This window comes from Rhinolophus ferrumequinum, chromosome 6, assembly GCF_004115265.2.
Source record: "Rhinolophus ferrumequinum isolate MPI-CBG mRhiFer1 chromosome 6, mRhiFer1_v1.p, whole genome shotgun sequence".
NCBI lineage: Eukaryota > Metazoa > Chordata > Mammalia > Chiroptera > Rhinolophidae > Rhinolophus > Rhinolophus ferrumequinum.
The window spans coordinates 2,804,096-2,827,785 of NC_046289.1; the positions used below are offsets into that span (position 1 = coordinate 2,804,096).

At 46.5% G+C, this 23,690-nt stretch overlaps 1 protein-coding gene and 1 non-coding gene across 6 annotated transcripts in view; one reads left to right on the forward strand and one right to left on the reverse strand.

The window, feature by feature from the left end:
* Positions 1 to 12,981: 12,981 nt before the first annotated feature.
* Positions 12,982 to 23,690, reverse strand: part of PPP2R5C (protein phosphatase 2 regulatory subunit B'gamma) — a 138,432-nt gene continuing 127,723 nt past the window's right edge. For 3 of the 5 annotated variants that reach the window (XM_033109536.1, XM_033109534.1, XM_033109537.1), the window contains 2 exons: positions 21,654 to 21,770; positions 12,982 to 15,476 (listed from right to left, as the gene is read on the reverse strand). In XM_033109536.1, the coding sequence (XP_032965427.1) occupies positions 15,345 to 15,476; positions 21,654 to 21,770 (249 nt within the window). In that variant the 3' untranslated portion in view covers positions 12,982 to 15,344. The remainder of the gene's footprint in view (positions 15,477 to 21,653; positions 21,771 to 23,690) is intronic. The other 2 variants (XM_033109535.1, XM_033109538.1) reach the window with 1 other exon arrangement.
* TRNAV-AAC (transfer RNA valine (anticodon AAC)) lies at positions 19,565 to 19,638 on the forward strand. The gene has a single exon. It is a non-coding gene; the product is annotated as a tRNA-Val (tRNA).

Genomic DNA, 23,690 nt, shown 5'->3' on the forward strand with positions numbered 1-23,690 from the left:
CCGCTGCGGGGAGGCCCCACCCCAGTACGTTGCACCATCCCTCCGGGTGGCGCCACGGGGTTCACCTTCCCAAGGTCACCTGGGTCACTTGTCCAGGTTCACAGAGCGAGCAATGGCAGTGACCAGAGGCAAGTATCAGCCGATGGTCCAGCTAGTACCCCACCGCCCGTTGATAAAGTTAAAGAAGTTTGTCTCCAACTGGGCAATTCACAGTCGCTGTCCTGCCCGCAGGTCCTCTGAACCCGTCGCTGCCCTAGCCACTCCTCTCTGGAGGTACCAGCCCCTTCCCTTAAGTCAGAACTATCTGTGTCCCCAGCCAAGGCCACTGCTCCCTGGGTGCTCTGGACCCCAACCCCTCTCGTGGATGTCGCCTCTGAAATTCTCCTCTTGCTCCCAAACATTCTCTCTGTCCCTCCTCAATTCTTCTCAGTGGTATCCAATCTGTTCCAATGCATCCCTACTTTAAAAAGAAAGAAGAGATTGCAACAACATGGATTGACCTAGAGGGTATCATGCTAAGTGAAATAAGTCAGACAGAGAAAGACAAATACCATATGATCTTACTCATATGTGGAATCTAAAGAACAAACCAAACGAACAAACAAAACAGAAACATACTCATAGATGCAGAGAACAAAATGATGGTTGCTAGGGGGGAGGAAGTAGGGAACTAGGTGAAAAAGGTGAAGGGATTAAGAAGTACAAGTCAGGGGATCACTTCGTAAATTATATAAATGTCTAACCACTATGCTGTACACCTGAAATTAATATAAAATAATATTGAATGTCAACTATAATTGAAAAATGTAAAAAGCGGGGGAAGGTGAAGGGGAATCAAAGGTTCAAATTTCCATGACAAGTAAGTCACAGGGATGTAACGCACAGCATAGGGAATATAGTCGGTAATATCGTGACAGCATCGTACGGTTTCAGGTGGTTGCTGGACTTATCACAGTGGTCAGTTCTTCAGGTATATAGATGTTGGACTATGGTGTACCCCTGAAACATATAATATTGTATGTCATCTATGTTTTAATAAAAATCTTTTTTAAAAAAAGGCGTGTGCGCACAAGTGCGTGCAAGAGAAAGAAAGAAAGAAGAGAGAGAAAACCCTGCCACACCTTCCTGCCAGCCCCTCATCTCTTTGCCGCCCTCTTCAGCAAAACTTCTTGAAAATGAGTTCGTGGGGATTGCCTCTCACCTGTCTTGCACATACTGACCAGGTGGGCTCTCCACCCACCCCCACATTCCTGGGCAAGTGCGTTTGTGAAGGTCACTGAGGGTTTCCATATGGCCAAATCCAGTGACCAGCTCACGGTCCTCATCCTGCGGTGGCCTTGATCAGCCCTCAGATGGCTTTCGTGTTCTTGCTACGCTCCCTCCTGAGGTGACTTCCTGGCCCTGTGACATTCAATACATCTCGACACTGATGACTATGAACCTTAGATGCCTTCTGTGTTGGGTGGAGTGTTCTAGGACATGCCACTTAAGCCAAGTTGGTTGAAAGTTGCTGTTCACGTCTTCCACATCCTTACGGATTTTCTAGCCACTTGTTCTATCAGTTACTGAAAGAGGCATGTGGATTATAGGCATGCATTTGTCTCTCTTCCTTGCAGTTCAAATCGTTTTTGCTTCATGTGTTTTGAAGCTCCCTTATTAGATGCATAAACATATGGCATTACGTCCTTTTCATGAACTGACCCCTTTGTCATTTTGGAACATGCCCCTTTATCCTTAGCAGTATTATTTGCTGTACAATTTTCTTTGCCTGATTTTAGCATAGCCACTCCAGCTGTCTTCTGATCAGTGTCAGTGGGGTGTATCTTTTTCCACCCTTCACTTTTAACTGATTGGTGCCTTTATATTTAAAGTGGTTTGGGGGAGGCAGCACATAGTTGCCTCTTGTTTTTGAAAAATCCTCTCTGAAAATCCCTGCCCTGTGTGTGGTGGGATTATATCTACGGCTAGGTTAAGTCACCACCTTGCAATTTGTTTTCTATTTGTCCCACCTGTTCTTTGTCCCGAAGTGAACTCATGATTCTCCTCAAACCCCTTCCTCTCCCAGAGTGCCCCATCTCAGTAACTCCACCGCCGCTCACTTGGTGCTCGGGGTGCCCCTTAGTGCCTCTCGTTCCCTCACAGCTCTGCCTGGTCCAACAGCAAACCCTGCTACTCTCCTCAAATATCTCCAAAATCTGACCTCTCCTCTCCACCTGCACCTCAGCCGTTGTTCAAATGCCTCTGACCCTCATCTGGGCTCCCGTGGCAGCTGACTACAGGTTGTTCTCCAGGTGCAAGGGGAACAGTCTTTAGAAACACAAGGCAGAGTCGTCAGCTCTCTGCTCAACACTGCCATGGCTTCTCATCTCATCGTTGGCTTGCGCACTTAGGCCCTTGGCTCTCCCTCCATACTCATCTCCTATTTCTGTCCTCTCCAGGTATTTCAAGTAGAAAAGGATTTAATCTAGGCAGTCAAGTGCAGGAAAAAGTGCTGGAAGAGCTAGAGGTGCAGACGTCAAGGGCTGCCCTTGGACATGTGCTTTAAGGTCCACTGTCACAGATGTCATCCAGAAGTCAGGGGATTGCTCCTGTCTAGTCACCTGCACCTGAAGCAGGTGACCAGGCAGTGGGATGTGGGTCCCGCTACTGTCAACACATACACCTACCAGGGCCTGGTTGCCCAACTATTCTTTTAATCTCCCTGGAAAGATTATCTACCAAGACTTGTGTGGGTGTGTTTTGGCAAAACCAAATTACCAACAGAATCCTAGCTGCAAGAGAGTCTGGGAAAAACAGGTCTTTTTTTTTTTTTTAGTTTTTTTTTTTTTTTAGTTTTCAAACTTCAGCAACTAGAAAATGGATTAAATGATGGTTCAAAGAAGCTATGTCTCTGGTACAATTAATAAATGAATAAATATTCTTTTACATATGAATATTTTTTCTTTTATATATTTTAAGTTAAAATAAATTAAGGGCACAGATGCTCCAATACCAATATTTTATGATTCCTGGATTTCACCAATTTGTTATTAATGATCAATCCCCAATGCCTCAGGTGATAAGGCATTAACATAATTCAAAATGTACTAGAGGCCTGTCCAGTAATGGGTGAACCCTGTAAGGGCACTGTAAGAGGAGAGCTGACAAGTTGCAGAAAGAGTGGATTTGACTTGGATACTCAGGTAAAAATAGGAAATTTTGAACTACTACTTATGATAATGAAAACAGCTGTATACCCCTTACCATTTGTACAGGAGTTTTGTGAGTAGATGCCTGGAACACCCTTTCTCCAGACTGTCCCCCTGCTTGCTCCTTGTCACCTGAGTTTTTGTTTTGCGAGCACAGATAGCATCCACTGTGCATACCTTGCTAGGAGTAGGAGCCCCACCGTGCACCCAGGAAGCCCAAGGTCTTGTGTCTCCAGCTCCTGGAACAGGGCTCAGCACAGAGCCGGGACGCTACAAAAATTTACTGAATGAACAAATCGATGACTAGTCCTCATGTGCAGATGAGAAAACCAAGTCTCACAGAGTTTACGTACCTCATTAAAAATGACATTGCTGGGTGGTGGCACAGCCGAGACTCCCAGCCTGGGATCAGAGCACTTACTGCTCTAGGAATGAATTACCTGGCTGCTTATTTGTGTGATGGGGTAATATTTTGAAGTATGACAGTCCTTGCTTTGCAAGATAGTGTGGGACTATAAAAATGATGGTTCAACGGAAAACATGCAAAGCCATCTCATGGGTGGTGATGGTGCAGGATAGTGTGAATATACTACAAACCACTGAATTGTATACTGTACATGGTTAAAGTAGTGAATTTCATGTTTTGTGAATTTTATCTCAATAAAAAACATTTTTGAACAAACATGTAGAAAAAGTAATTGGTGGAAAAAGTATGAGTTTTCTATGATCTTCAAAACATTAAGAACTTTTCTTATGGGTTATAAGTATGTAGAGAAATAATAATAATAATAATAATAATAATAATAATAATAATAATAATAATAATAAAAACTTACCAGGAGTAGTTTGAGCACGCCTTGCCTTCTTCTCATGGTATTTACAAAACTGAGCAAGCAGCTTTTCCATGCCTTGGTGAATTGTCAAAGTCCTTTCTAAGTTTGGGTCAGCTTTCAGCATTTTATCCTTTGCATGTTCAATGATGTGAAACGTCTCTGAGAGTTGTTTAACGTGACGTTTTTGCTGCCACCACTTGCTTGGGACAACTTCATCCCCATCACCCCCGCCTTCCTCACTTATGTCGACACATCACCCCCACTGGGCCCTTCTGGCGCCCCTCTCAGCGTTGGGAGCAGGGCCAGTGTCCACATGCCCTCCGGCAGCTCTCTCTATGACTCCATGACTGTGCCATTCGAGTGTCACTTCCGGCGCGATCGCTTTTCCTATCTTGGCTGCTTTTCACCTCCACTGGCCACTTCCCGGCTTCCATGATGCATTTTTGTCAGAAGTTAAGTGAGTTCATCGCAGAAGACAGCACGGCTCCAGACTGTGGGAACGAGTGCCAGGTGCGCAGTGGGCGGTGACCTCGGACTTTGGGAGAAAGGACGTGATAGTCACGGGTCATGATGCACATCTGTTATTTGTAGTCATTTGTGGACCGAAGAGCTGACAGAAGTTCGTACTTGATGCAAATACTCACAATTAATATACTGTGGTAACTGACAGCATTTTGGCCAATAACCGTTTTGTTGGGGGACTGGTATTATTTAACTAGATCAGTAACTAAAATTTGTGAATATTGGAACCGTGCAAAGCAGGGACTGCCTATATTGAAAAATTTCCCCTCCCTCTACCTGCTCCTTCTCCCTATTCAAGAAGGAGCCGGCCCGGGCCCATTGCCCTACGATTTAAAGCAGAAGGTTTCTGTGGGTCTTTCAGATTTGGGATTTTCCCAGAAGTTCAAGTCCTTAAGAGAACAAGCATGTATGAGGGAGGAGGGAGAATGGAGTCTCCCTTGTATGCAAAGTATCCAGGAGAAGCAGGGGATAATGAGGCATCCTGGGAAGATTCCCCTGGGTTGGAGTAGGAGAGGCAGGTGGTAAGGTTTGGGGCCTGCTGCCCGCCAGCCCCCAGAGAGCAACGCAGGAGGGGTGTGGCAGAACCCCAGGCAGGCTGGCCAAAGAGGCCCTCATGCCCAGTGAGGCTGGCGGCAGCGAGGGACCAGGCGGCTGCAGTAACCAGTGTGGACTTATGGCCAGTGACCAGCAGGCTCTTCCACAGGGCTCTGTCCCTGTAGGGGTCCTGACTGAGGACAGGAGCAGCATTCTGAAACTGAGTCCCGTGATGTGCCAGCCTGTGGAATCGTGGAATGGGGGCTTGGGTCAGAAAGTAGGCTGTTCTGGACAATGAAGCAAGTCAAACTCCCCCCACAGCCAAGTTTGTGGCTGGAGTGTGATTCCTGTGCTAATCAGGAGGCTGTGCCATCGCCATCAGCCACCTGCTCTAACTACTTTAACATTCACAACCCCAATGAGATATATTATTATCACTGCAGTTTGAAGATGCGGGCCGGAACAGGTTCGGAGGGAGAAGGAACTGGCTTAAGGTCTCCTAGGTAACCAGATGCAGAGGAGGGGTTCAAATTCAGACACTGCCTGTGTGTCTAGAGCCTTTTAACCACTAGAAGGGCGTAGGCTGGGTCACGTTCTGTCATTTTTCCAGTCCTCCCCCACCCTCACCCAAATGTCGACCAGCGCCTGTTCTCCGAAGTTCAGCTTTCCATCTGTAAAACGATGATTTCGGTGCAAACCGTGATCTCGGAGGGTGCTGAAGGATCTCTGAGCATCAGCCCAGAAAAGATGTCAAGGTCAAAATCAGCCAGCTGACTCCGAACGCAGGCCCGAGGGAATCTTGACACCTAGCGGCTTCTCGGTGTAATTGCAGGTCCCGCCCCGCAGGCCTGGGGTGCCTGACGCTCCCAGGAATCCCCAGCGGTCGCCGTCCTCGCCCCAACCATCCCAGCGCCACATCCGCCTACTGCCCTAGCCGACTTTCCTTCCTTCCCACACAGGACAGGGCTGGGTCAGACAGAACACCGAAACGCAGCCACAAGGAGCAAACCCCATCCCTAGCGCTTACGGAGAGGCTTAAAGCCAAAGATAAGCAATTATGGCTTCTTTAACTTCCTTTCTCATTACTGCATCTTCACAATTTAACAAGTGAGGCAGACAACCAAGTGTCACATGGTATCCTTGATGGGATCCTGGAACAGAAAAAGGACGTTAGGGAGAAACTAAGAAAATCTGAATAGCAGCCACTTTGGAAGGCAGTGTGGAGGTTCCTTAAAAAATTACAAATAGAATTACCACATGACCCAGCAATCCCTCTCCTGGGTATCTACCAAAAAAAATCTGAGAACATTTATCCGTAAAAATACATGTGCTCCAATGTTCATGACAGCTTTATTTACTGTGGCTAAGACATGGAAACAACCAAAGTGTCCTTTGATAGATGAATGGATAAAGAAGTTGTGGTATATATACACAATGGAATACTATTCGGCGGTAAGAAAAGATGAAATAATGCCATTTGCGACAACATGGATGGATCTCGAGATTATTATGCTAAGCAAAATAAGTTGGACAGAAAAAGTCGAGAACCATATGATTTCACTGATATGTGGGATATAAAACTGAAAACAACAAAGGAATAAGACAAAGAAACAAAAACTCATAGACACAGACAATAGTTTAGTGGTTACCAGAGGGAAAGGCAGGGCAGGGGCTGGTAGATGAGGGTAAACGGGATCGAATATATGGTGATGGAAGGAGAACTGACTCTGGGTCGTGAACACACAATGTGGTATATAGATGATGTATTACAAAATTGTACACTTCAAACCTATGTAACTTTACTAACCGTGGTCACCCCAACAAACTTTAATTTTTAAAAAATTTGAACAATCTATGGATTCTAGTTAATAATAAAGTATCAGTATTGTTTCAACTGTAGCAGATGTACCTTACTAATAAGATGTTAATAAGGGAAACATTGTGTGTGTGTGTGTGTGTGTGTGTGTTGGGTGGGGGAGGGGCTCTCTGTACTTCAATTTTTCTATAAATTTAAAACTGCTCTAAAAAATAGTCTATTTAAGAAGACAAAGTGCGGCAGTGGATGTTGTGATGACCACGTCCCCTGGGCCCCTCCACCTAAGGGCCAGACATCCTTATGGGGCTGATGGGCGGCTTTGGGAGTCAGGGAAAGGGAGTTCTCAACTGGCTGTGCCGTCTGCAAAGCTGCAGGCCCCTCTTTGTGCTGTGGAAACTGTCTGTGTGTGTGCAGCCCCAAGCCAGGACACACAGCATGGCGATTTCACTCCACTGGCCATCTAAGCACCTGCCCAACCCTGTGTGGCAGTCTTGGAGCTCAGAGACCTGGGCTGAGAATGATGCAGAGGAAGACGACACCAGTCAGGGTCAGGTTTTCCCCTTGAAGATTCCACCGGATGGGTTGGGGATCAGGAATAGGAAAACCAAGGTGGAAGGAAGAGGGCTGGGTGTTGAGGGCATGAGCAGGGGCTGTTGTCATTCCCTGGGCAAAGAGAACAGAGATGCCAGTGTGGTTTGGGCTTTGGGGACTAGAAAGCATACTGTCTTCCAGCTCTGGGGTGTGTCCAGCGTGGTAAGAACAGCAGAGGCTTCGGGGGGCAGGGATGATGCAAAGGCTGTGTTAGAACACTGCAATGGCCTCATCTCACCCAGAATTAAATTCCAAGTCCTTTTTGTGGCCACCTGTTACCTCTCTGACCATCTCCTACTACACAAACCCACACTCATTCCACTGCAGGCTCCCGCCCACCTCAGGGCCCTTGCATGTGCTGTGCTCTCTGCACCGATGCTCTTCCCTCATTTCCTTCAAAGTCACTTCTCAGTAAGGTCTCACCTGCCCCTTATGTAAATTTGTCCCCACCTCCTAGATCCTTCCTATCCCTCTCTGCGGTTTTAGTTTTTCCCAGTAGAACTGTCACTTACAATACAATAAGAATGTTGTTTGTCTCGTTTGTTGTCTCTTTCCTGCACTATTAGTTCTATGAGGGCAGGGATTTCTACTTCTCGTTTAATGCTAGATCCCCAGGGTCTACACAAGTGCCTGGCATCTAGTAGGTGTTCAATAGATACTTGGTACTGAATGAACTGAATTGTGGGTGGGTGTTTCTCTTTGGGCTTTTGCCCATTTCTCTCTGGCTTCCAGGCTCGGTACTCCCTCTGCTTCTCTTCTTTTCCTGGTGCTGACAACCTTCCCGCCCCTGGTGTAACCGGCTCAAGACCCCAGTTGGGAGGGAAGAATGGGAAGCCGCTGGCTCCAAACTCCAGGGTCACCATTATTTTGAGCAGGAAGCAGTAGAGAAAGGGAATGTCACCGGGGCTTGGGTGACCCCTCACGGCACGGGGGTGGGGGATGGGAGCGGTGCTCCCAGTTGACTCGCCCACCCCAGCTTTTCAGGATGCCAGTGCCACCTGGCGGAGGGCCTGCGGGTAGAGCAGGCGAACGCTGGGTCCGGCCCCTGCACCTCCACTTCCGGGCTGTGCCGCCTCAGCCAAGTCTCTGCCCGTCTCTTGGGCCCCGCGGGCACTATTGAACCCTCACTGCTGTTGTAGATTTAGTAAGATGACAAGTCAAGTGGCCTGTACCCACAGGGTGCAGGTCGCCACATACCTACTGTCAACGATTGGTCGGTGAAGTGAGTCTTGAACAGGGGCTCTACCCTGCTCGGCAATCTGATTCACCGTCAGCTTTCTCAGCAGCGGCAGCGGGGTCCCCGCTTCACACCCGGCAGTGCATTTCCACGCACCCTGCCTCACCTAGGCCTCGGGCACCCTTGTTCTTCGGGTGACACTGCCCATTTCACAGGCGAGGGGACTGAGGTCCACATCACTTTGACAGTAGGACCCGGGACGAATTAGGCGGGCTCTTTACTTAGCAAGTGACCGATCGGGCCCTGCCGACGGCCGCATGCGGAGGTTGGAACCCGGCAGGCCGGCCGCGAGTTTCGCCTTCCCGAACCCTGGTTTGGGGTCGAGGTCTCTCCGGCCATTTCCCACCGCAGATAAGACCTGGGTTCAAGGACACCGCCGCCTCGGTCAGGTGCCTGGGTAGTAGGCTCGGTCACGTGTCCAGCGGCCCGCTCGGTCATGTGAGCCCTTGGACCAATTCCCGTGGCCAGAACGGGCAGGCTTTGGGATTGGCCTTTCCCGGCCAGGGGGCGGGACTTTGCTCCCAGGACCGGGAAGCGTTGTCAGTCTCTCCCCGCTCAAGTCTGTCAGCCGCGTGAATCTCGCTTTCTCGCGAGAAGCGACGTGCTGCTGGTGCCTCCATAAGCCCCACAATGCATCGGGAGGGGGGCGGTCACGTATTGGTGCGGCCTTGCGCGCCGCCTGCGTCATCTTTCTGAGCGGCACTTCTCTGAAATTGCTTGGCTTCTTGTTGCGTGGAGAATGTGATATATATATTTTTTTTAATCGTGGACCTAAGGGCCTCCCATCGCCGTCTCTTCCCTGGCTCCACGCCCCTGTCCCCGGACCTCCTCTGAAGCCCCCGGTTCCTTGCTCACTTGTGTCATGGCCTGGCTCGCGCTCCAGGCATTCTTGATTTTTCTTGTTCCAACTAGACTAGGGATATTCAAACTGCGGTCCTTGGCTGGGCTTCTGGGAACTGTGACTCCCTTCAAATTATATGCAGAATAGGCTGTTAGGTTTTTCTGTGCGTGTGGGGGTGGCAGTGGCTTTCATCAGACTCATGCTGAGAACCTCACAGGCTGGCTCCCCGCAGGACTAACCGCCCTAATCTGTCCGTCTGTGTGCCCTTTGTCAGCGCAGGGCCAGGCACAGATGTTCAAAGGTGCTTACTAGACGGAAGAGAATATCCGAACTTTATTTCTCCCAACTACCCTCTGCATACACGTCAATGTATCCCTAGAGGAATTCTCGCGGTTACCTGCACACAACTTTTGATGGCACGCCTCCCTACGGGTCACGCCCTTCCCTATGTGGGGACGCTCAGCCTCCCGTCAAACATGGATGGAGCCTATGTGTTTGGGGCTGATGGGATGAGGACAGCGTCAGACACTGGAGACACAGTGGTGGACAAGACAAGCTCAGGCACTGTCCCAGGGAGCTCACGGTCTAGCAGGGGAGAGTAGAGAAGGTAGCAGGGCCAACGTTTTGACGCTTGGGGTGTTGCTAGGCAGAAGGCAGACTGATTAGGTGTTTTTGGTAGATCTCTGGCTGCAGCAGGAGCCAGCTAGCTGTTCACGTAAGGGGTGCAAGGGCAGGAGGGAATTAGGCAGGCAGAGGAGGGAAAACGAACAGCTGAGCACAGGCTGGCCTTAGACATCTGAGCATGTGTGGAGACTTTCTGGGCCTCATTTTGCCCATCTGTAGAGTGTAGGAGTTGGATTCCATCTTGAAGGTCCTCACACCTCTGATTCAAATATAGCAATACTCCAGGTAGGTGAGAATAAGTGATTAAAACGGGGAGAGAGAACAGGAAGAGAGGTGGGAGAGACACAAACACAAAGGGGACACTGGAAAGAGCATGACCCAGATGCCTGTCTAGATCAGAGAGCCATTCTTAAGACTCAGACCCTCAATTGTCCTGTGGTGTGACCTTGGGCTATTCACCCCAGCTCCCTAGGTCTCAGGTTCTGCCTTTATAATATGGGGATAGCAGTAATAGTAATGCTAGGTGACACTGTCTTTGCGTTTTAGGGGATACCAGTCAGGAACTGCAACTCTCGAAAAAAATATACACATTGACTTACACACAGGCAAAATAATCTCTGGAAAATACACAAGTTTGTAACCGGTTGCCTCTGGGGAGTGGGAGTGGATGGCTGGCTAGTGATGGAGGGAGGGTACAGAGGGTTGGAAACTTTTAGTTTGTTCTCTTAAAATTTTTGAACAACATGGCAAGGCAGAGAGAGAGCGATGTCAAGCCTTCATGTTTCTGCACTGGTCACCGCTGGGCACATTCTGGGGACCTGGGCACTGGAGCTCTGATTGTGGGTCTGCCAACACGCACTGGGTATTAGCTGCTTCATCCATAAATGGGAGGGCTCTGTGGAGGGCAAAGCAGGATCTTAGGACCTGGCACTAAATTGCAATATGAGAAGTCAGTCTAAGGCCGATCTCTCTTAGGTTTGGTAACTTCATTATTTTCATTTCTGTCTCCAAAATACATCTTGTAGAAATCTGCCTACATTAAGTGTAAATTTACATGAAACAATAGCTTCTGAAGTGGGGGTTCAGGCCACTGGACTAGATGGTTTCTGAAGTTCTTCTGGCTCTAGCAGTGCACGGTCAGAAGCTCTCACCTGTGTTCATCCCTCAAACTTGTAGGTCCCACGGTGTTTCTCCAGTGATCCTGGGACCCCATCATGTGTTCAAGTGGCTTCCCCGAAAATGTTCTGTTTCTACACTGTAACATAGTGTGAGGGACTTGGACTCCAGGGCCACACTACTTGGCTCCATTCAGTACTTGGCTCCATTCAGTACCTGTGTGACCTTGGGCAAGTGACTTAACCTTGTTGTGCCTCAGTTTCCTTATTTGTCAGTGAGGGTAACAGTAGTAAATATTTTGGTGGGTTGTGGGAATTAATTAACACAGGTGAGTGAGGCACCTATAACAGCCTGTGGCATAAAGGTGGTGGGAAGTTATCACTTACTGTCATGGTTACTGTTGATGGTGGCAGACCAGTTCTCATGGGCGGAGACACAAAGCCAGTTCAATTTTACTTTTAGGCCTCTTTTCACCTTGAAAAAAGTGCAGCACGATGCTAGACTTAAATCATAGCATGCCTCTATTCAGTAAGTTCTCTCGAGAATTCTTGCACCAGAGGACATTACTGAACACTACAGCTTCCTGTAGTTTCAAGGTGGGAGACAGGAACTGTAGACTGAGGATAGAGTTTCAGTAGCTGTGCCAGATTTAAAGCATCCCTCACCAGTGTACCTGCTCCCAGGTGGGCGTGGGGAGTGCGTGCTTCTCCAAAACACCCCGTAAGGTTACCTGATGCCCTGGCCAGATACTCGGGAAGGTCCTAGGGCCTCTTCCATGAGAAGGGAGTCACAGAGCCATTTGACAGCAAAGGAAATTAAGGAGCGCAGGTCACAACCCACCCACCACAATGCTGATCACACACAACCACGGGGAGGTGAGGTTATTGCCATGACTTGACGAAATAACTTTATTCTAGGCCTACTCTTGCTGACGTTTCAGTAACAGCATCGGTGAGGATAATGAGCTGCAATAAGAAGGGGATGGATCCACTAAGATCCCAAATTCATATTCTCAGTGATTCTACTCTATTTTCAAGACGTTAACTTCAAGAATCATTCTCAACATGATGGTTAGGGCTCAAATAATTCCATTTTCATAAACTGTATTCCGACTCATAGTTGCCTACTCAGAAAAGGAGAGGCTGTTGATAACAAGTCCCCTCTACTTTTCTTTTAGAGAAGTGGGGAATGAGCTCACGCAAAGCGGTGGAAAGACCTGAATGCAGTCGACAGCCCAGTGGGCAGCCAGCCGTGAGCTGAGTGAGGGACCCCTGCTGCCAGCTTCCAGGCAGTGTCCCTGACGTGGCTGCCGGACCCTAATAGTAACTGGATAATGGTCAGAACCGGCTTGCCCAACAGCAGGACTAAATTTAGTTTCATGATGAGCAATAAAATTCACATTTCTTTATTTAGTCCATATAATACACCATTTTTAGAGTTTTTTAAAATTAGATAAAAGAGCATATTAAATGGCAAGTGTATGAAGTTTCTCTCCATAAACAATGTCAAAACAAAAAGTTTTGAGTTACAAAATGTTAAAAAATATGTAGGTACTTAACATTTCACTAAAGCATAAAGTTACAGATATTTTTCTAAAGAAAAATAATTGTGCCACTTACCTATTTTTGCTGTTTCTATGAACTTTTTTATTCTGTACATAGGACATTTTGTACAAAATATGAAGTCTACATTTTTATTACTTATTACCATAAAACAAAGATACAATGTATGTACAATATTAAAAGGAAGCCATACTAAAGCCACACTAAAAAGACACTCGGAATAGTGACATTTCTGATGTACAGATACATTTTGGAAAGAGTGAAGATGCCAAACGCAGAACTTTATGAAGAAAAACAGTCACCAGTTTATTTTCAATGTAGTACTTTTGAGATCAGTTTGGTACAGAATAAACAATGTATCTATATAATAATATATAAGCTGAACAATTAGCACAGGGAATCTGAGTACTAACTAGGAAAACTTTAATAGGCCAAAATATTAAGTAATACTCTTGTCAAAGAAAATTAGTTTATCTCAAAACTCCCCCCCTCCTTTTTTGGTGAATGTTTGTCTTCAATAAAGAGCAGAAATAAAACCTAGACAAAAAGATGTTCTTATACGGTGAGCTTCACACAATCACCCACACATTGATGTTTAGCTTTTTCCCTAGGACAAAAGTCTTCCAGAAAGCGCTCACAAACATACTGAACATCCTAAATCAAGGATATCAGAGCATCTATCAGCTAAAGACAGAAGTTCAAACAATGGTATATCAAAATACGTAAGACGCTGCTTTGTACAATAAAAAGCACCCTTTTTCCCTCAAAAGGAGAAGGCATCTAAACTTTTTTTAAATGGTAAGTTTCATAATGGTAAAATAGATAGGTACTTGTCAAGTTTCTCAGGACATGTTTCTGCTCACAAAGTGGGCCTTTCACTTTCGGCTGGGGTATTCTCTGAATTTAATGTTTGCTCTTCACTCAAGAAATCCCCTCCCCCCAAATGATTTTCCTCCAAGACACAGGAAATAAACACTGTCAGGGATTTACGTGGAACCAACGGGCAGCAGCAGGCACCCAGCCACACAGGGGACGATGTCTGCTTTTCACAACATTTGAATGGATACCCGAGACCTCGATTAAAAAATAGATCCTAAAAGAAGCCACATTTTACCTTTTATGCATCAAGACATTTAACATCAAGTTATATCATCTTATGCTGGAGACAAAAGGAACTAGAATCACTTGTTTAGAACAGCAGTACACGTCTCAAACAGCTTTCAAGCAGGATAAATAAGTCAAGATACTGGCCACCCTGAGAGAAATAAAGAACAGACAAAGCACTAAGTTTAAAGATTTTTCTCCTCGTGCTATTCCATCAACAACAAAAAGCTCAATACATGCAAGGAAGTCTGAAATATATAGCAGCATTTGATGAAAACTTAGACACTGCATTTTCCTTATGGGGTGTTTAGAATGTGTGCTCTTTTCAACATAAAAAGACTCAGTTGAAGTCTCGCTCATTGTTGCTTCCTGTAAGCTCCTAGAAACACGTGACAGCACTAAGCCAGTGTCACACCAGAGCCCGGTGCCGATGGTGGTGTTTTTGTTAACGTCTGCCCAAAGACAGCTGCAGTTTGCATTAGGCCACGAACTGTCTTCACTCAAAATGTGCTCATTGTAGCTTTCTACCAAGTGTGGAATTCTTGGAGACTCTAATTCTATTAATCCAAGAGCCTTGTTTAAGGGCAACAATGCGTAAATAGAGAAAAAAACTCTGCAAACCCCAAAATGAACACATTACTTAAAAATTCCACTTCCAGTCAAGGTAGACAGAGAAAGCTTTTTGGAAAATAAATTTCTCCTATGAGCTTACTCCTGGAGTCCTGGTGCTGGACCATAGACTGGGAAATATGGCTTTACAAATACATGAAAGAAGTCCGACATGGGGGACATGTCGTCATTCAGAGTGAGGAAATACCTTAGGAAAAAGCAGTGGCTGAGGGAGGATTGTCATGTCACGTTTCCCAGTAAGCTGTGTTAGAACAATGACAGCAAAGAACCATTTCAATGAGATAAAAAAAAAAAAAACTGCTGGCATTAACAATCATGTGGAAACAATTTCTAAGGTTGTAAAGTCTTATAAAATCTGTAATACTTTTTGAAAGTGTTCCATTGATTTGAAAACATTGGTATTATCCTAGAACCTATTTTAAACGATCCTGAATTCCATTTGGGTAGAACATGAAGCTGACGACCAGGGTGCTTTCCTTAGCTCTGATTTGGGGAAGTTGTCTTATCTGGGACGGTGCCGGGGTCGACGACGACGTGATGGGGACGCCATCGGCAGCCCCCAGCTCTGCCCCGATCTGAGGGTCACCATTGTTTGAACTCCTAATCTCAGCTGAGGTGGAAGTACGTTATTGCCTATAGGACGGGGTCGAAGAAAACTCTGACTTTGAGTGTAACTGATTTGTATGGCACGGAAAGTATGTGTTTTCTACAGAATCCAGAAGAGCTGGCGCGGGCTGGCGGCGGGGCTAGCGCCCGTCCTGGGACAGCAGCTGGTCGGCTCTGCAGTGAGCCTCCAAGGCGTTCTTGGTGAGGAGGTCCTGAGGCAGCTCGGACTTGCGGCGCACCATAGGCCGCTCCTTCTTCAGGTCTTTCTGGGCCTGGAAGTAAAAACGCAGTGGGGTTGACTATGAACTAAGCTCTGAGAGCGAGCGCATGGCTGCATGATCGGTCAGAGGACTGGGGGTGGCAGGAAGCAGCACACATCCTACGGCCCCCTGTGAGTTCTAAGGCACAGGCCATGGGGCATCGTCTTCCTTCTGGTGCCAATTCACCAAAAACGTCACGTCTGCTAAAAATGACCTCAGCCTAGTGAAGGGCTGTGTGGACAATGGTGCGTTTTGGTCTTCCATAATGTGTAGTTTTGCAGAGTACTCAGTACTTCTATTTTGCAAATTCACCAGTTTTAGTCAATCCCACTGCTAGTCTCTTATTTCATAAAACTGCAAAGCTATCCTAGGGCTGCGGCCACTACAGAAGCATTTCACCAAGTCGAAATTTCTTTTGGAGGTAACGAAAAAGGAAGAAAAGCATAAACTGAATTTAAAGCCAATAGAAGGTCTCAAACTTGGATCACATTTGAAAAAAGATACTTTAAGAGGTATTAAATGGGTCACATGGGGGAAAGACCATCTAGAACTTATACTGTATTTAATTATTTACGTAAAATTTCCTAATATTAACGGTAAGAAATAAAAGACTCCCTCCTCCATCCCATTATCTTCCTTAAGTTTAGGACATTTTGGTTTTACTTAAAGAAAAATTAAACGAACCCCATTTTTGCACGAGGATTGGGGGAACTGTGTCTGCTGAGAAAGGGGAGCGTGATAGGTGGCATTTACACACCAAAAGCACCCATTTCCACAAATAACAGTGCAACAAATCATTTTTGAAGGAGGGCCGCTGCATTAATAGCAGTATTTCTGAAACAAGGCAACAAGCCGTCCAAACACCATGTGTATATGGAGGCCTGTCAATGAGAAACCTTAACCAGTAAGTACCACGTCTTCCCTTCAGTTTAGTGTCTCCATCAAAAAGGAGAGTGTTTACAAAGAATAAGCTACTTTGTGATGAACGTCTACCAGAGAAAATTTGTTTTAAGCCAATCATTTGACAACAGAAAGAACAGAATTGGAACAACTTAGCGTAGTTTTCAGATCTCTAACTTCAGTATAATCTGTAACGTATACTTTTCTTTGCTTTAATGAAAAATTCAAGGACCTGTGGAAGTCACCTGTGAAAAGTTCGCATTTTTGCAGAGCCAATATTTATTTCTTAGGGTTCTTGGCAAATTTATCTATGGAAACAGCAATAATGTCAAGGTTTAGAAAGAATTTTGTGTGACATCATTTTAAGATTATTTCTCGGGATGTTATTTGAATATTAATATTCACTTGTGGTCAAGGCAGGAATTCTGACCCCCTCCCCCTCACTGGTATAAGCTGGCTTCAGGAAAAGCAGGCACAGCAGGAGACTGACTGACAGACACACGAGCCTGTCACACTCACAGCACTTGTTAGAGTGCTTCTGTTTGTGAAGTGGCTTTGCCTTCGACCCAAGACAAACTCAGAGGGAAATTCTACCCTGAGTTTTACTTCTGCTCCAGGTCGAACTGTAAAACAAAACAAAACGAAGCCAAACAAAACCAAGACGTTTAGATACTTGAGGTAGTTTGTGACTGCTGAGAGAGGCGTTCTGAAAAGAAACTTTTCATTGAAAAAGGTAACAGCAAAAACCTGGGAACCGGAACCAACAGATGCAAATTGGGAAACCAACACGACCCCGAGCTTCTGAAAGGACAGCAAGTGTGATGGGCGCATCTCAGCCTTCCTGTGGAGGCATTTTAAGTTGGTGTGTAAAGAGGAGGAAAATGTCACAGATCACATGGGGGACAAACACAGGAGACAGGGGAGCATGACACATGCAGACGGTGACCCTAAGTGAGTAACGCATGGTAGAGGGGGTATGCTGGTGAACATGCTGGCAGTGGGAGGATTAGACCAGACACACGGAACAGAGCAGACAGACAGATGGAAAGCCGTGACTGTGACGTTTCTGCTGTGGGGATGCAAGCCAGAGAGAAACGGCCTCGGTTCTGCAGCATAACGGCAGATCTAAGAGGCCGAATTTTTATACAGTAAATGGTAAAAGCATTTCAGGGGTTGGACGGACATAATTGTGTGTGTTTTTACTACTTAATATAGGAGAGAACTCATCCACATTTCTTAAGGGACCAGATTCCTTGGTCTTCACCATCACAAGCTGGAATGACGGGAAAATACTTCATGTACACAACATTAGCCTGTCAATTCTTTTCTTACATATAAAAGCCTTAAATATACTCTACAGATTGAATAATGAAGACCCTCACTTCCCACCTTTCGTCTTTCTACACCTTCCTTATTTGCACGGTTGACACTGCTTTTCTCCCGACTGACTGTTAAAAATGAGAATTGTAAACATTTTAAATGTCTCTGGTATAAATGTCATTCACATGAAACTTACTAGTTTTCTTTGGATGTTACATAGAGGGTGATACAAGCTTCCCAAAAGAAATCCAAATTATGGTTCTCACAGGTAAATATACAGTGGAATTCCTCCATGAAATACCAACCAGCTACATTCCGCTGCCATTAGAGCCCCTCTCCCCTTTCCTCCTGCAATACTACTATTTACCTCACACGTGTCCCGTCCTCAGCCCACATTTGAATCATTTTAAAGTGGAATTATTTTGGAAAAACAAAATTAGCTGAAAATAAAAGGGCATTGAACATATTAAAGGTTTAATTTTTAGCTATAGCTTATGTCAATTGGGTCTCCAAATTATGCACATACATTTTCCCTGTATCTCAGTATCTTCTCTTTGCTTTGACAACAGTGTTTTTGAGAATTTCGGGAACATGATTCCAAATAGTTTCAAATTAAGGAGTCTATCATATTGAATATTATACCTAAGAGACTGCACTGTAACTATCTCCATCTAGATAGGTTGAGATGAGGGGGGCATATTCAAGTGATCCATAGACATTTATAATAAGTCTTGAAATTGGGGAGTGTTACTCTTCCAACTTTACTCTTTTTTGGAGTTGTTTTGGCTATTCTACGTCCTATGTGTTTTCATATAAATTTTAGAATCAGCTTGTCAATTTCTTAAAAAAAAAACACAAAAAACGCCTGCTGGGATTCTGACTGAGATCGCGTTAATTTGGGGAGAACTGATGTCTTAATGGCATTGAGTCTTCCAACCCTGGGATGCGATCCACAGAAATCTAAAGGTAAGAGTGGGGGATAATCTCTGTAAGAAGGTCAATCACACAAAAAACTCCCTTCTATAATCTAATTTCAAGAGTCATAAAAACAAACATGTCATAAGAGGTCTCCACGAAACATTCTACATACCGGTTATTTGTACTAAACAAGTGTGTGAGCTCAGAGCTGCCTGCCTTCCCACTGCGTGTGGAGTGCTGCTCCCAGGAAGGAGACACACCCTTTTCTAAGGCACTGGATGGAGGGCCACTGGCTGCCACGTAAACACTAACGCTGACTTTCAAAGGCAGTTTTACTCAAGATGAGATTGAACGCTGCGTTGGTTTGTGTTCATGATCAAGTCCCCCATCTCCTACAGAGGAGGCCCTAAGTCATAAATCTGTCCATAAATTACATAATTATGTAATATGTTCACTACATTTTGGACATAGTTTATTCTTTTCCTAGCTTTAATGATCAAGTTAAAAGATGTACCAAAAAGAAAAATCCTCCAACCCTAACGTAGTTAACGTGGAAGAACTGGCTTATAAACCATCAATTTCCTTTTCAACTTTGTATGGCCAAGGTGACTTAAAAACTACCATGTGGTGACAAATTCACAGGCAGGCTTACTGGGGGGAAGGAAGGGGAGACACTGACTTTGATCCCCTCTGAATGTCTGCAGGTAATGAGGTTAGCTCTCATGTCTTGAGCACACTTTAAGCCACAGAATCAAACTGGTAATCAAAAAGGTGACCTCCAATTCCTTTCCAAGTTAAAAAAAAAAAAATCAAGTAGGAAAATTAACACTCCATAAATAGACAAAAATATAACAACTTTTATGTTTTTTATTAAATCTATTTCATTGATTAAAATGGTAGGAAAATACGGTGAATGTTTAAATAAAAAAAACTTATGACAGTAAAAGACGCATTGCCGGGGTGGCCGGTTAGCTCAGTTGGTCAGAGCGTGGTGCTAACAACGCCAAGGTTGCCAGTTCAATCCCTGCATGGGCCACTGTAAGCTGCGCCCTCCTTAAAAAACAAAAAAAGGACACATTGCCATGCCTTTACTTCCCCTCAAAATACTCTCCCTCGCGTCACACACACTTATCCCATCGTTGTTGCCACTTTCTGAAGCAGTTTTGGAAGTCCTCTTTCGTGAGTGTCTTTAGTTGTGCTGTCGTGGCTGCCTCGATGTCCTGAATCATTTTGACTGTGGGGAAGAGCCAGAAATCACATGGTGCCAGATCCAGTGAATAAGGTGGATGAGGGCACACCGTAATGTTTTTGACAGAAATTGCCGTACCAGAAGCAATATGACACAGAGCATTATCACGATGGAGGATGAAGTAAAGACACCACTCACAAAAGAGGACTTCCAGAACTGCTTCAGAAAGTGGCAAGAACGATGGGATAAATGTGTTTGAAGCGAGGGGAGTATTTTGAGGGGAATTAATGGCAATGTCTTTTACTGTAATAAATGTTTAAAAAATTTAAACATTCACCGTCCTTTTCCATCACACCTCGTAATAACTGTAAGGAAATGATGGAATTCAACTAGATTAAGTAAAAAATGAGTTACTGATGTTCAGTAGGAATATACTGAGCTTTTCCACTGCATTTTTAGTATTTTCAAGCTTTGATGAACTAAAAGAAGCATACATTCGTCTTTTTATTTTAACGTAAGGCCAGGAGCCGGCTGGGCAGGAAGAGGCATGACCGTGGTCAGCATTATGAGAAAGGAGTCTAGACCAGTGCTGTCCGATTGAACAATAATTCCATCAACATATGGAATTCCACATTTTCTAGTAGCCACATTAAAAAACAGGTGAAATTAATTTTGATGTTTTATTTAACCCAAAACATATCCAAAATATTATCATTTAAACATATAATAAATAATAAAAGACTACGAATGAGATGTTTTTTATTCTTTTTTTCCTTTGAAGCCTGGGAATTCCCGAGCTTTAGACGGACAGCATAGTTCAGTGGCTGTGTTTCACGTACCCAGTAGCCGTGTGGCTTGTGGCTGCCGTGTAGACAGTGCAGTCTGGATGGTCTAGATCGTAGGCCTGATCCTGTCTGACCAGGTGGGGAATACAACTCACTTGAATTAAAAACACCCCTCTCTGTTTAGTTGAGCTCCGAGTGACACTAGCATTTCTGAACCATCTGCATACAGTATAATTTTAGCCACTCTTAACTTTTTTACGTCAGAATTTTAGTGCTGGGTGTCTTTAAAAATTTTCGAAGGGGATTCAAATCTCAAAGTCAGAAGGCCTGTGTCCCCCCTCCAGTTTGGACCACACTAGTTGTCACAAACTGAAGCGGGAGGCGTGCTCAGAGAAATAGCAAGGGAAAGGCCCTCGCACACAGGCAGGAATCGAGGACACCGCCTCCTAAGCCCCTTTGGACAGATCTGCAGTTTAGCGATGGGTCTGACTTTGGACCAGTGGTGATCTAAGTATGCATTTCTGCCACAGTGGAAACAAAAGCACTGCAGCGTGGGTACTACATGAGGTGGACCCGACAGAGCCCCAGCCCACGGGAATGCCCACCAGAGCCCGTGCCCTGGGACAGGCCCTGCAGGCCATGCATCCTTGGGAGGGGACATGGCTCTGTTGGCCCTGCCGTCTGGGCCTGGGGCTTGGCAGTAACTGGGATGGGGGACTAACGGGGACCCGCTGGGCCAGAGCAGAAGTCGGAGGGAAGGAGAGGGAAAAGAGAGCACAAGACATTACTGCGAAGCTTTTGCTTTTTTGCTCAAGTTCACATTTAAAGACACTTAAGGGTGGGGATACTGCTGTTAAGATAAGCGAAGGGACAAATCTCAGGCACATACTTAATCCTTCAAGTTTGTGTCTAGTAGTAATTCGACCAGTGCGGATAAAATGCTAATTGTGAGCTGACCAAGTTCCGCTTTAGCGAACATGGAAGGCACTGCTGGCCAGCGCACCACCCACTGCAGTGGCAGCATCTCTGCAGCAAACCTGCAACAAGCGCACCCAGCGGAGCCCTGTGCATGTTTACCTGGCGAGCCTCTTCATTCACTGTCTTTCTCAGCATCAGCACATCTTCCAATAAGGGCCCATCTGTCTCCATTGCAACCGGGAAGCTTGCGATGCTCGCTTGACTACACAATGTGTACTGCAATGCAAAGTGTGGAGTCACTCTGTTAGCGCTCGCTCGGGGCGACTCCAGGGTCTCCGCCTGGGGGGGTAGGCTGGGGGGTACAACTTCCTACCGACCCCCGTTCCCCAGGCCCTCTGCTGCCGAGCTGTCTACACCTGCGGTGCCCTGGGCCCTGCCAGTCTTCTGAACACAGGAACGCTGTGTATTCTCTTACAGTTTTGGTCACATGTGGTGGGGACAACAGAGCTGGCTCCAGTGGTCACTTGCAGACCCGCCCCAGTCCCTGGTGGCGACACCCGCCTTGCAGCCTTTGGAGTCCTGACGTCACGTGAGCAACACGACACATGCCCTGAGTTGGTCACGAGACCTGTCTCACACTGAAGCCGCCGCCTCTAACTTCCGTACTTTTGCACACCACCTGCTAACCTCGTGGCCCTCCTCCCTTTCCTCTCATATCTTCCTTCCTTGCTCCTTTACCATTTCCTAACTTGCTTAAACCCCCTCATGGAACACACCCCTTGTGTACACCCTTTGCGTCTTTGCTCTCCACACAAACTACACAACTGCCACCCTGAGGTGGCACTGCGGGGAAGGACCAGTAAGCCTGCCAAGTCCAGGATATCCTGTCAGTGGGGTCCCGGGTCCCCAAAGGCCTCTTGCCGGCACCCTCTCCACCTCCCACTCTCCCTGGGCTCTGGGGCAAGCCAGGCTCCGGTGTGAGCTGTGGACAAATTAAATGAGCTGACACAAAACAATCTGATTATTGCTTGCGTTCCTGTCTGTTTTCTCTGCAAGGGTGAGGCCAAGGGGAAGGAAAACAACGTGTGTCTGCAGTGAGCCTGGAGCTATTTCAAGTGCTTCACAGGTCTTACAGCAGACCCATGAAGTGGCTCCCATGGGCCCATTGCACTGATGGGAGGACTGAGGTCAGGTGCCTTCCCAGGGCCAGTGGGGGGGCAGTTGGGATTCACATCCGGCACTCTTCCGTCACATGTCCTCCACTCTGCCAACTGACTCACCCAACCCCACCTGTTATCCTTTCTGCCTTAGTGGGAGGGTCCCCTGTCCACTGGGTTGGGGACCCGGTCCTCCTGTCTCATTCACCACCTTCCTCCCACCAGGTGATCTTCCAGGTAAAGCAGCTCAATTCTTAGTGCCCCCTATTTCTCATCCCCACCCCTTAGCTCACCACCACTGGCTCTCAGTTCTCACATCTGTGATGGGACTGCCAGCACCAGACTGTTGGTGTTGCCGTCTCTTGGTTGCTAAGCCATTTTTCAGTTTTTATCCTCCTGGATCTCTCCGTGGCCTGAACACCATCATCCCTGAAGCCTTTCCTTTCTGGACTCTTCCGCTTCCCCTACCTCCTGGCCATCTCTCCACGACAGTCCTTGCCCCGTCTCACTTCCGGTGGGACCTCCCCACACCTGTCCTTGACCACGCCTCGTTCACCTGTGCGTCCCACATCCCTCAGATGCAGTCCTTGAAAACACCGCCCACTCGCTGGAGCCACACCCTCGGCTCCGCTTCTTCAAACCAGTGGGTACCCAGGTCCCCTCTGCCTTGCCCAGCAGAGCCCCTCCTGAGTGACCAACTGCGGCCAGAAAGAGCTTTCTGAACTGCAAGTCTGACCAGGCCACTTCATTCTTCGTGATACCCCTGCACACGCTTCCGGGGAGAGAACGCCCACTTCTGCTCCCTCTCCAGCTCTGTCCCAGGGGGACCACAGCCCCTCCTCTGTAGTCCACCGTCCACCTGTCCTGAACGACTTGGTTTTCCTGCTCCGCCTTGAACCCCTTCCCCGGAATGCAGACTGGTGAAGTCCCCGGAATCAAGACTCCAGGAGGTGCCCCCTGCTGGGCTGAGGTCCTGGGGATACTTGGGACTGTGGCCATCCCACTGGAATTATTTCGTTACCTGTCTCTCTTTAAAGGC